The 13,826-nt window shown below is 48.9% G+C and overlaps 1 protein-coding gene across 2 annotated transcripts in view; it reads left to right on the top strand.

Annotated features, from left to right (window-relative positions):
• The window catches only part of LOC135238318 (plexin-A1-like), a 231,062-nt gene that overhangs the window by 120,163 nt on the left and 97,073 nt on the right, over window positions 1–13,826 (top strand). For both annotated transcript variants that reach the window (XM_064306102.1, XM_064306101.1), the window contains exons 5-8: window positions 473–573; window positions 3,431–3,554; window positions 4,365–4,518; window positions 7,817–7,916. In XM_064306102.1, coding sequence (XP_064162172.1) covers window positions 473–573; window positions 3,431–3,554; window positions 4,365–4,518; window positions 7,817–7,916 — 479 coding nt within the window. The remainder of the gene's footprint in view (window positions 1–472; window positions 574–3,430; window positions 3,555–4,364; window positions 4,519–7,816; window positions 7,917–13,826) is intronic.

Genomic DNA, 13,826 nt, shown 5'->3' with positions numbered 1-13,826 from the left:
GGGGGGACCTCGGGCCAGGCACAGCTCCACACGGGCCGCGTGTGCACATGCACGCGTGTGGGCGAATGTGCTTTGCAACAGCCCTCAGGGAGCTCCTGTTCTCAGCACTTTTTAAAACTTTTTTACACTTTGTACGGTGTAACATTGTATCTATGAATGTTGAGAAAAGTGCATTATTCAGTGTGATGCAGTGAACTGACACATACTCTCTCTCTGTCTCTGTCTTTTTTTCTCCCTCCCTCTCTCTCTCTCTCCCCTTATATACCTCTCTCCCTCCCTCTCTCTCTCCCTCCCTCCCTCCCTCTCTCTCTCTCTCCCCTTATATACCTCCCTCTCTCTCTCTCTCCCCTTATATACCTCCCTCTCTCTCTCTCTCTCTCGTTCTCCCTCCCTCCATCTCTCTCTCTCTCTTACTCTCTCCCCCTCCCTCCCTCCCTCTCTCCCCCTCCCTCTCTCTCTGTCTCTGGTACAGGTGAGCCTGGTTCCTGTGGAGAGCTGTGAGCAGTACAGCACCTGCGGGGAGTGTCTGGGCTCCAGAGACCCCCACTGTGGCTGGTGTGTCCTTCACAACATGTGAGTGAGCCCCACGCAGCGTGCGACGGCCCGGCCGAGCCTGCGCTAGTGTGAGGGAGTCTGGGGGGTTCTGCCTGGGAGGTGTGGCTAACGAGCTCGGGCAGCAGCCATTGGCTTTCAGGTGACTGGGAGGTGTGGCTAACGAGCTCAGGCAGCAGCCATTGGCTTTCAGGTGACTGGGAGGTGTGGCTAACTAGCACGGGCAGCAGCCATTGGCTTTCAGGTGACTGTGAGGTGTGGCTAAGGAGTACAGGCAGCAGCCATTGGCCTTCAGGTGATTGGGAGGTGTGGCTAACTAGCACGGGCAGCAGCCATTGGCTTTCAGGTGACTGGGAGGTGTGGCTAATGAGCTCTGGCTACAGCCATTGGCTTTCAGGTGGCTGGGAGGAGGAGATATGTAGCTGTAAAGTTTGATATAACCTCTGGACATGCTCAAGAGTGGTAGTATGACCTCTAAGTTTATTTTCACAGATATCACTAATAATATTATTACTAATATATATTTTCATTCGACTTGTTCTTTTCATCCCAATGAGATTTTTTTAGTCTCTGGTGTACGGGAATACAGGAGAACAGGGAGGGAGGGGGTTGAGGCGTCCATGAATCGTTAGTGTCTGAGGGGCTCAGTGTGGAGCTGGTTCTGCCACTAGAACGTGTTTGGAAGTGCGGAACGGGCGCGGGTTCCGCTGAGGACGTGGAAGAGCAGGAGCGCGGTGCAGATCGACTCGCGCCGGTCTGACTTCCTGTCGCTGCGGTTTGACCTTCCCCTGCTGCAGCGCTCCTTTCCAGCTCAATGAAATGTCCGTTAATAGAGCCGCATGGAGAGCAGCTTGCCTCAGAGGCGCGGGCTTCAGCGTTTTAGAGTGGAGTTTCAGTCCAGCGCAAAACAGCGCAGCAGCACAGCACAGCTCCCTCAGCACAGCAGCACAGCACAGCTCCCTCAGCACAGCAGCACAGCACAGCTCCCTCAGCACAGCAGCACAGCACAGCTCCCTCAGCACAGCAGCACAGCACAGCTCCCTCAGCACAGCAGCACAGCACAGCTCCCTCAGCCAGCAACAGCCAGCTCCCTCAGCACAGCAGCACAGCACAGCTCCCTCAGCACAGCAGCACAGCACAGCTCCCTCAGCACAGCAGCACAGCACAGCTCCCTCAGCACAGCAGCACAGCACAGCTCCCTCAGCACAGCAGCACAGCACAGCTCCCTCAGCACAGCAGCACAGCACAGCTCCCTCAGCACAGCTCCCTCAGCACAGCAGCACAGCACAGCTCCCTCAGCACAGCAGCACAGCACAGCTCCCTCAGCACAGCAGCACAGCACAGCTCCCTCAGCACAGCAGCCAGCACAGCTCCCTCAGCACAGCAGCACAGCACAGCTCCCTCAGCCAGCAGCACAGCACAGCTCCCTCAGCAGCAAGCAAGCACAGCACAGCTCCCTCAGCACAGCAGCACAGCACAGCTCCCTCAGCACAGCAGCACAGCAGCTCCCAGCACAGCACAGCTCCCTCAGCACAGCAGCACAGCCAGCTCCCTCAGCACAGCAGCACAGCACAGCTCCCTCAGCACAGCAGCACAGCACAGCTCCCTCAGCACAGCAGCACAGCACAGCTCCCTCCCCTGCTTAGCTCATTTTTATTTTTTTTGGAGGTGATAGAATGGCTAACCTTTTTTAACTTTCTTCCTGACTTCGGAGGTGAGAAGTTTAACTCTGAATCGCAATGCAGAGCTCTCACATTTTTGGTTTTAATATTAAAAATGTTGAAAATGTCAAAAGGCTCTTGGTTAAAACTTTAGGTGTTGATTTAACTCTGAAATACTGTGCTTCCAAGAAGAGTTGGATCTTCTGTCATAGAGAAATGTGCCCTCTCTGAGTTCAACACCAAATGTTTAGCCGTGTTGGTTTAGACCGGTTTACTCTGAGTTGGTGAGCTGTGCACAAGCAGCATTAGCATTCAGCGCGGTGTTCCTGTTTGGCCAGTCTTACTCTCCTGATCCTGTGGAGCGTGGAGTATTCCTTGCCCGGCCCAATCCGCAGCCACTGTAACCTGCATTGCGTATTCCTTGCACACCGATCCGCACGCTCACTGATTAAACCTTGAACTGTTGGTAATTCTGTCACAAGGCCTGAGTCCGCAACCTCTAGGTTGATTAACGCTGTGAAATCGTGTGCGTATTCTGTTCACCAGCCAGAGTCCCGCACGCTCCTTTACTGTCTGGAAACCTGTGTTCCTCTCGAGTCTCAACACCAATGATTAAACCTGTGTGGTTGCGGTATACCTGTGTTGGTGAGCTGATCCTACCCAGCTATTAACATTCAGTGCGTGTCGTATTCCTGTGTGGCCTCAGGCCAGTCCTGCACGCTCAGCTGATTAAACCTGTGAGGCGTGTGCGGTATTCCTGTGCGTTGGGCCCGGAGTCCCGCACGCTCAGCTGATTAAACGCTGTGAGGGCGTGTGCGGTATTCCTGTGCGTTGGGCCCGGAGGGCCGCACGCTCAGCTGATTAAACGCTGTGAGAGTGTGTGCGGTATTCCTGTCTGGGAGGTGAAGTGTCAGCTCTGTGGAAACGCTCCTTCAGGTGGCTGCACTGGAGCCGTTTGATGTGGTTCTGCAGGGAGACAGGCCTACTGTGAACATGTGTGGTCCGTTCCTAGGCCTCACACATTTCCCTCCCTCTCTCTCCCTCTCCCTCTCTCCCTCCCTCCCCCTCCCTCTCTCCCTCCATCCCCCTCCCTCTCTCCCTCCATCCCCCTCCCTCTCTCTCTCTCCCCCCTCCTCCCTCCCTCCTCTCCCCCCCCTCCTCCCCCCTCCCCCCTCCCCTCTCTCCCCCTCCCCCCCCTCCCTCCCTCTCTCTCCCAGATGCTCCCGTAAGGATCGCTGTGAGCGGGCGGGGGAGCTGCAGCGCTTCGCCTCTGACCTGCGCCAGTGCGTCCAGCTCAGCATCCAGCCCAAAAACATCTCCGTCACCATGTCTGAAGTGCAGGTGCGTCACCTCGCCCACACGCCTCCGTTACATCAGTGACTCATCCCTGTTACATCTGACACCTACAGTATGAATCTGCTACATCACTGACTCATCCCTGTTACATCTGACACCTATGAATCTGCTACATCACTGACTCATTCCTGTTACATCTGACACCTGCAGAATGAATGTTACATCACTGACTCATCCCTGTTACATGTGACACCTGCAGAATGAATCTGTTACACCACTGACTCATCCCTGTTGCATCTGACACCTGCAGTCTGAATCTGTTACATCACTGACTCATCCCTGTTACATTACATGTAATTTATTTGGCTTTTATCCAAAGCGACGTACAATAAGTGCACACTGAAGTACATTGGCACAACTACAAAACACAGGTCTGGTAAGGTACAATACTCATTATGTAACAGTTATTCATAGCCATTAAGTTCACACAGTAAGCATAGTCTCGGCCAGAAAGTTACGGTAAGTCCAACCAGGAGACATGACGACGAGCTACAACATCAAAATACCGATACTAGGGCAATATAAGTGCTGGATGCAGGTACATGTGTAACATGAAAGTACTATTGGAACAAAGTAGAAATACACAAATGATAAGAGTGACACTTCTGAATCTGATGCATCATTGACTCATCCCTGCTGTCTGTCATATCTGTGTTACATTGCTGTTGAAACGCTGTTGTTTCATTTGTCACCTCTCTGACATCTCGAGCGTTAAAGCTCTGCAAAGTGTCGCCGCGTCTGACACGCGTGTCCTCACCGACCGTCTGCCCCTCCCCCCCCTCCACCCCCCCTCAGCTGGTGCTGCAGGCGCAGAACGTGCCGGACCTGTCTGCCGGGGTCAACTGCTCGTTCGAGGACTTCACCGAGACCGAGGGCCACATCCAGGGGGGGCTCATCTACTGCCTGTCCCCCGCCACCCGCGACGTCGCCCACATCACCCGCGGCCAAGGTGATCCGTCGGCTCCGCCTCCAGCCCGCTTCGCACCGAGAATCACCGCGAATGCGACAGAGTACTTTGCGCTGAGGGAACGGGGGCCGTAAAAATAAAGGTTCCAGATCTGAATATTGGGCAGGAGGCTGTGTGCTGTACCCTTGAACCCAGATACTTAACTTAGGATTTTTCAGTAATCACCTGGCTGCTGCCTACAGTGACATTATGTAAAAGCTGAGCCCTGCCAGTCACTCTGGATGAAAGCACGTTGCCGGCGAGCACATAATGATGATGTTGCGCGCGGCGCTGCGGCCGGGCCCCTCTCTGCCTGTCCCAGCGGCAGTATCGACAGGCTCATCCACTTTGGCAGCCCGCGGAGGCGGTCGAAAGAGCTTTCTTGGCTTACCGATTGTCTCCGACTGACCTTGAGCGAAATATTTTGGTAATATCATCGCGGTGGAGCATTACTAATTAAAGGCTACCTCTCTCCTTCCCTCGCTTCCGTTCACCGGCGGGGGGGGGGCAGGGCGAAGTCCCGTCAGCGTCCTCGGCAGACCTGGGGGGGGAGGGGGGGCTGGGGATACGGGGGTGGGGGGCGTGTTGGGGGGGGGGGGTTTCTGTGTAGGCTAGCATCGCGCAGAGCCCTATGTGTTGCTGCCTCTCAGCTGGTAGTGGCAGCCCATGGAATGCGTCTGACCCCGAGGGGCGGAGGGCTGGCCAGCTCCTGGGGCTCCTCAGCGCTCCAGCCAATTAGCCGCTGACGAGAGGGCCGGGAGGGAAGATCCCTTATTTGGTTTAATTACCGCGAGGTGCGGCGTATGGATTGCACCTGCAGGTTAATCACTACGATCCAGAGCGCAGGTAGCACCTGTATCGCAGGTTAAATAGTGCACAATCCAGAGTATAGATCACACCTGTATCGCAGGTTAAATAGTGCACAATCCAGAGTGTAGATCACACCTGTATCGCAGGTTAAATAGTGCACAATCCAGAGTATAGATCACACCTGTATCGCAGGTTAAATAGTGCACAATCCAGAGTGTAGATCACACCTGTATCGCAGGTTAAATAGTGCACAATCCAGAGTATAGATCACACCTGTATCACAGGTTAAATAGTGTACAATCCAGAGTGTAGATCACACCTGTATCGCAGGTTAAATAGTGTACAATCCAGAGTGTAGATCACACCTGTATCGCAGGTTAAATAGTGTACAATCCAGAGTGTAGATCACACCTGTATCGCAGGTTAAATAGTGTACAATCCAGAGTGTAGATCACACCTGTATCGCAGGTTAAATAGTGTACAATCCAGAGTGTAGATCACACCTGTATCGCAGGTTAAATAGTGTACAATCCAGAGTGTAGATCACACCTGTATCGCAGGTTAAATAGTGTACAATCCAGAGTGTAGATCACACCTGTATCACAGGTTAAATAGTGTACAATCCAGAGTGTAGATCACACCTGTATCGCAGGTTAAATAGTGTACAATCCAGAGTGTAGATCACACCTGTATCACAGGTTAAATAGTGTACAATCCAGAGTGTAGATCACACCTGTATCGCAGGTTAAATAGTGTACAATCCAGAGTGTAGATCACACCTGTATCGCAGGTTAAATAGTGTACAATCCAGAGTGTAGATCACACCTGTATCGCAGGTTAAATAGTGTACAATCCAGAGTATAGATCACACCTGTATCGCAGGTTAAATAGTGTACAATCCAGAGTGTAGATCACACCTGTATCACAGGTTAAATAGTGTACAATCCAGAGTGTAGATCACACCTGTATCGCAGGTTAAATAGTGTACAATCCAGAGTGTAGATCACACCTGTATCACAGGTTAAATAGTGTACAATCCAGAGTGTAGATCACACCTGTATCGCAGGTTAAATAGTGTACAATCCAGAGTGTAGATCACACCTGTATCACAGGTTAAATAGTGTACAATCCAGAGTGTAGATCACACCTGTATCACAGGTTAAATAGTGTACAATCCAGAGTGTAGATCACACCTGTATCGCAGGTTAAATAGTGTACAATCCAGAGTATAGATCACACCTGTATCACAGGTTAAATAGTGTACAATCCAGAGTGTAGATCACACCTGTATCACAGGTTAAATAGTGTACAATCCAGAGTGTAGATCACACCTGTATCGCAGGTTAAATAGTGTACAATCCAGAGTGTAGATCACACCTGTATCACAGGTTAAATAGTGTACAATCCAGAGTGTAGATCACACCTGTATCGCAGGTTAAATAGTGTACAATCCAGAGTGTAGATCACACCTGTATCACAGGTTAAATAGTGTACAATCCAGAGTGTAGATCACACCTGTATCACAGGTTAAATAGTGTACAATCCAGAGTGTAGATCACACCTGTATCGCAGGTTAAATAGTGTACAATCCAGAGTGTAGATCACACCTGTATCGCAGGTTAAATAGTGTACAATCCAGAGTGTAGATCACACCTGTATCACAGGTTAAATAGTGTACAATCCAGAGTGTAGATCACACCTGTATCGCAGGTTAAATAGTGTACAATCCAGAGTGTAGATCACACCTGTATCACAGGTTAAATAGTGTACAATCCAGAGTGTAGATCACACCTGTATCACAGGTTAAATAGTGTACAATCCAGAGTGTAGATCACACCTGTATCGCAGGTTAAATAGTGCACAATCCAGAGTGTAGATCACACCTGTATCGCAGGTTAAATAGTGTACAATCCAGAGTATAGATCACACCTGTATCGCAGGTTAAATAGTGTACAATCCAGAGTATAGATCACACTTGTATCGCAGGTTAAATAGTGTACAATCCAGAGTATAGATCACACCTGTGTCATGGATTAATCACTATACACCCTGGTGTGTGAGTTACACCTGCGCGTTAACCTTTCAACCTTTCTCTGACTCATTTTGTCAAATGTAGCCATGTACGAATATGTCTTAATAGCATTCGTTTTATATTTTCCCAGATGTCAGGGTTTTATTCTTTTATTATTCTGCAAAACAATATCTTTTAAGTACTAGGAAGCAGCATGGAGACCTGCATTTAATCGGTATTTGTCCTTAACATTGCCTTATGAATAAGTAGACGCAGTTGTTTTTAATCACAAGTGCAGTGTGGCATGTTCATTTTGATCACTCAACTGAAAAACTAAAACTTTTTTTTATTGGTGAGCACAAGTCGAGGGGAAATGAGTCTGAATCCAAGAACATTTCACATAACAACGACTGCCAATGCTTAACGGCAACCGCCAGTAGAAACCGGTCGAGTGACGACACCGACTCTCTCTCTCTCCAGGCGACAAACGTGTGGTGAAGCTCTACCTCAAGTCCAAGGAGACGGGGAAGAAGTTTGCCAGCGTGGACTTCGTCTTCTACAACTGCAGCGTCCACCAGTCGTGAGTAACAATATTTTAATGTTTCCCCCCCCCAAGAGTTCTGTGTCTGTGAGCCCACGCCCCAACCCCTCCTCTCCCCGCCCCTCTGGTTATGAAAGGGGACCGGCTCACATGTGAAGCCTTCTTTGGTTGCTGTCCTCATGTGTGGTCTGCATTGGTCTTTTACTCATGCTAGTTATGAGGCATCCCCACATCTTACTCACCCGTCGACACAGGAACAGGACTTATTAAATGTGCCAACAGCATTCAGATTAAAAGTAAGTACATATGGGCATGAGGGGAAAAAGTATCCATAAAAGTCTGTCTGATTGCTTGCGTGTGCATATATATTTATGTCTAGCCTGGGTGCAGAATTTGTAATTCAGGCGGACATATTCTTCATATATATGAGATGGGTAAAACAGAGAAAGAAAGTGCTAACGAAGCTTACTTTGGTCCCAGGAATTCTGGGTAGGACGAGGAATGCTAGAGGAACTGAACTGAAACGCTTACGCGTGAATATTCTGAGCGAAAGGGAAAGATCTCTTTTGGGCAGTGCCATCACCATCCGTTTTTGGTATCTTTATTGCGAGGCGGTGTAATACTCTTTTGCTCGGACAGCTGTTTAAAGGGCGATTAAGTTTGGGGTTCCTACATGGTGCGTGAAATTGACCTTCGCCGCGTATTAAAACAGTGCTCCGCTGAAAGTTTAATCATTGATATGGGGCTCTACAAGTCCCGGTAATTTCCGCTAACTTTCTAAAGTGCTGTAAAAGTCTTAATGGCTAAGTTGTTCGGCTGCCCAGTGCACATCGGCTCTGGCACCTGCTCTCTCTCCCTCTCTCTCTCTCTCTCTCTCTCTCTCTCTCTCTCTCTCTCTCTCTCTCAAATTCAAATTCAAATTCAAAATGCTTTATTGGCATGAAATACACTTGTACTTATTGCCAAAGCGTACACATAGAAACAGGAAACATGGAATACGAACAACATTGGAAACGACAACAATGCAATCAACAGTGTGGCAATGGCCACAACGAGTAGGCTATACAATAATAACAATAATAAAATCATAACAATAATAATAATAACAATAATAATAGTAATAATGTCAAAAAAAAAAAAAAAAAAAAAAAAAAAAAAAAAAGATAGAAATTAATAAATAATTAAAATAAATATATTTGTGGTGGTCAACCAGTGTCCCTCAGATTATGGCAGGCCGAAATGTACTTTGCTGCTCTCTCTCTCTCTCTCTCTCTCTCAGAGGATTGTGGGTAGGAAGCAGGTAGGGAGTGTGAGTGTGCTGTGTGGTTTGGAATAGTGGTGGAGTTTTGTTTTTTGTTTTTTCTTGTTTTAGTGTGTCCTTTTAGTGGTTTTGTAGGAACTGAAAAGACTGTTTAGGAAGCCCCCCTTTTCCCCCCGATTTGAGCTGTTTCTAGCTCATTTTCGGGTGAAAAATGGGGTTGCTTAGTAGGAGTCAGGGTTTTAAGTGTTTTCCTAACAATTCTGCGTCGGTAGAAGACTGTCTGCTTGCGATAGGAGAAAAGGTGGGCCATGGGAATATAAAAACCGCGTCCAGGATGAATAAAGCGGTTGTCGTATTTCTTACAACTGAGACCCTCGTACACCAAGTGGTTACAGAGGGTTTATCAATAAATGGTAGTTTTGTGGAGGCGTTGCCGTTGTCTTCGCCGGTAACGAAAGTTATCTTATCAAATGTTCCGCCATATGTTGAGGATCAAGTGCTTTTAAATGCCTTGTCAAGGTATGGTAAAGTTATGAGCGCAATTAAACCCATCCCGTTAGGATGTAAAAATGAAAAAGTCAAACACGTAATGTCTTTTAGGAGACAGGTGTTTCTGATTTTAAATAAACCTGGTTCCGCTATAGATGTCGCGTGGAATCTCTCAATTGACGGGATAAATCACGTTGTGTTTGCTAGCACTGAGTCAATGAAGTGTTTTCAGTGCGGTTCCTATGGGCATGTAAGACGTGCGTGCCCGCAGAGGGAAGCAGCAGGTACTAGGGAGCAGGAAGCGAGGCAGGGAGGAGATGAGCGGGCCGGCCCTGAGCCTGAACCGGGCCCGTCCACTGCTGGGACAGGGGAACGGGCTGGGAATGATCCACAAGGAGCTGAGGCTCAACAGGGGACTGTGGGGAAGGCTGAAGGGGAAGCTAGCGGGACTGGCGACCCGGAAGAGGTGACGTATCAGGGCCAGGAGCGGAGGTTCCGCTGGAAACCCCGGTTTCCGAGGGGTGTGATGCTCCGCTGTTAAATGAACAGAGCATGGTTAGGGTGGAAAGCGGCGAGGCTGGTGGTGGGCCTGTTGGTGGACTCGATCCGCCGGTGGAAGTGGCCGCTGCGGCCGAGGAGGGCGAATGGAGTAGGGAAGGGACAGAGGCTGACCCGGACGAGGAGATGTCCCTAGATGACGAGGATCTTTTCTCTGAATCCTCCCAGGCGGACGAGGTTGGGTCTGCTCTAAGAGGTAAGGGAAACTAATTTCTGTAGAGCGGCTGGTGTCGTTTTTAGATGAAACGAAAGGAAAGAGCGTCGTTTTGGAAAAGCATTTTTCCGATGTTGCACGGTTTGTCATGTCTTCTCAAACCGCGTTGAAAAGGGCGACGCTTGAAGAACTTGATAATAGAAAGCGATACAGACTAAAGAAACATATAGTTGCGGCTAAGAAATTGTTGAAGAAAAGGAAGATCAGTATAGACTAGTAGACATGGCCCACTTTCTCTCGTTTCGTTCTTTTTTTATATCAATGAGTGCGGGGATTCATGTAGCTTCTTTAAATGTAAACGGCTGCAGAAACTCTTCTAAGAGAACGCAACTGTTTGGGTTAATCGAACAAAAAGAATAAACATTGCTTTTATTCAAGAGACACATGCAGACGGTATGAATGAGTGTGAGTGGCGGAATGAGTGGAAAGGGTTAGTGTTTTTAGCCATGGGAGTAACACAAGTGCTGGGGTAGCAGTGTTGATATCGGGAACAATATCACAACGGTGTCATCAGACGAGTTTGTCCCAGGGCGATTGTTAAAAGTTGTAGCTAAGATAGATGAACAGGAGGTGGTTTTGATAAATGTTTATGCACCCAACGGAGATCGAGATAAGACTGTATTCTTTAATAAATTGGAGGAAGTGGTGTCGGATTGTGACTCAACTAGAATGGTTATAGTGGGGGAGATTTTAATTGTACAGAAAATTTTGCAATTGATAGAAATCACGGGAGCCCCATTCACGCTCAGCAACCATTTTGACTAGAGTTGTACAAGCTCAGGAATTGGTTGATATATGGAGAGCACAGCATCGGTGGCACGCCAGTACACCTGGCGAAAAATTAATCAAAATCAGGTCTCAATGGCCAGGATCGACAGGTGGTACTGTACAGAATTTTTAGTAATCAAATACTCAGAAGCTGGATAACTCCAGTTATGTTTTCAGACCATTTTTGTATTTCTTTATTTTTGGGGGCACAGGTGGTGTTCCTGGGAAATCATACTGGCATTTTAATGTAAAATTGCTAGATGATTGTAAGTTTTTGGAAAATTTTAATTTTTTTTGGGAAGCATGGCAGTCAGAGAAACCACGTTATAAGAGTTTGAGGCAATGGTGGGAGTTAGGAAAGGTGCACATTAAATTGTTTTGTCAGGCATATACACAAAATAGCACTGGGGATTTGAAAAAACGGGTGGGTGAGCTGGAGAGAGAGATCTTGAGTATGGAGAGTGTTTTAAGCCTGGGGAATAATGCCCAGACAGTGGATGGTTTGAGAGAGAAGAGAGACATTTTGGGCAAAATTATGGAGGAGCAGGCTAAGGGAGCCATGGTTCGTGCCGGATCATTCAACATAAGGACATGGATGGTCCTACAAAGTTTTTTTCAATTTGGAGAGGAAGTCATTGGGCAGCAGGAGAATGCTCTGTTTGAGGCTGGCTGACGGGAAGGAGGTGCATGACCAACGTGAGATGCTGGAGGCGGCTTTTAATTTCTATAGCCACCTGTTTACTCCGGAACTCAGTGGGCAGAGTGAGGCTGCCAGGCTTCACAGGGATCTCCCGGTGTTGCCCGAAGAGCAGGCTTCTCTCCTGGAAGCTCCTTTGACTTTGGAGGAGCTTACTCGGGCTGTAGGGCAGATGTCTCCGGGAAAAACTCCTGGACTGGATGGCTTGCCTGCGGAATTTTTAAAAGATTGTGGTCGGTGATTGGGCCTGATTTTTTGAGGTGGTAAGAGAGTCTGTAAGGGACCACGAGCTGCCTCAGAGTTGCAGGAGAGCAGTAATTACACTCTTGCCAAAGAAAGGGGACTTAAAAGACCTAAAGAACTGGCGTCCGGTAGCATTGTTATGCACCGATTATAAGATTTTATCCAGAGCCATTGCAAATAGGCTCAGTGAGAGTTTATCTTACATAGTACACAAGGATCAGTCCTACTCTGTACCAGGCAGGATGATCTGCGATAACATTTTTTTTATCAGAGATGTGTTGTCTCTATGTGAGGCTCTCAACATCAATCTGGGGCACTCTCCATCGATCAGAGAAAGCATTTGACCGAGTGCATCATGGGTACCTGTTCCAGACCTTGGCTGCTTTTGGCTTTGGACCTTCTTTTATGGATCTAATAAGGTCATGTATAATAAAATAACAAGCCTGGTGAAGGTGAACAATGCTCTTAGCAATCCCATAACAATTTTGCGAGGGATTCGCCAGGGCTGTCCACTGTCAGGGATGCTTTATACCCTAGCAATCGAGCCCTTGCTGTGCATGGTAAGACGGAAAATTACCGGCATGGTTTTCACTGCTGTTCAGCCTGCACACAGGGTACAGGTGTCCGCTTACGCTGATGACATCACAATGTTTAAAAGACCAACAGGATGTGGATGCCATTGGTGAAAGTTTAGAGGTCTTTCAAAAAGCCTCTAATGCTAAGGTGAACTGGGGGAAATGTGAAGCATTCCTGGCAGGGCGGTGGGAGGGGGTCGCCCCCCCACTGCTTCCCCAGCCCCTGCAATGGGGCAGGGAAGGCTTGAAGGTGCTGGGTGTCTTCCTAGGGAGTAAGCAGAGCATGCTGAAAAACTGGGAAGGGATGCTGGACAGGATCAAGGCGCGGCTGACAAAGTGGAGATGGTTACTACCACAGATGTCATTCAGGGGGAGGGTGTTGGTGATAAACAACCTGGTGGCCTCCATGCTGTGGCATAGACTTTCCTGCCTGGATCCTCCCCAGGACTACTGAAAGGGATTCAGTCAGAGTTGCTGTCCTTTTTTTGGGGCGGGAACCACTGGCGCGCCCAGCAATACTGTATTTGCCTGTGGAGGAGGGGGCAGGGTCTGGTCGACGTCTGCAGCAGAGTGGCGGCTTTTAGGCTACAGGCGGCCAAAGAGACTGCTGTATACTGCTGAGCTGAGCTGGGGGCCAGGAGCCTTCTTTTTCCTGAGGAAGGTGGGGGTTTGGGCTGTGATTGGCAGCTTTTCAGAATGGACATTTCCAGGCTCCGCACAGAGGGCTCCCTGGTTTTACTGCAGCATGCTCAAGGCTTGGGGCTGCTGAAGGTAGAGGGGCGGGAGGAAGCAGTCACAAGGGACTCTGTGCTCCAGGAGTGTCTGTTTTTTAATCCCCTCTTTCCTGAAGCGGCGTTACAGTCTGGACTGTCCCTCCACACCTTTGCTAGAGGTGGGGTAATAAGACTCATCCATCTTCTGGACATTCAGAACAGGCGCTGGAAAACTGCTGTGGAGTTGGCAAGGGATCTGGGTGTCCACTCTGTTAGGAGATGTGACAGGTTGCTGGGCGGCCTGGCCAGTTGTATTCATCCTCACGTGCGGGAGGTGGTGGAGGAGGCACTGGCTAGAGGTGGTTTGACTGGCTCAGAAGTTTTGTGTCCTGAACTTTGGATACAACCTTCAGTCCAGCCCACTCAAGGAC

Source organism: Anguilla rostrata, chromosome 13, assembly GCF_018555375.3.
Source record: "Anguilla rostrata isolate EN2019 chromosome 13, ASM1855537v3, whole genome shotgun sequence".
Taxonomy (NCBI): Eukaryota; Metazoa; Chordata; class Actinopteri; order Anguilliformes; family Anguillidae; genus Anguilla; species Anguilla rostrata.
Note: the sequence above shows the minus strand (reverse complement) of the source record. Positions and strands in the feature narration are given on the sequence as shown.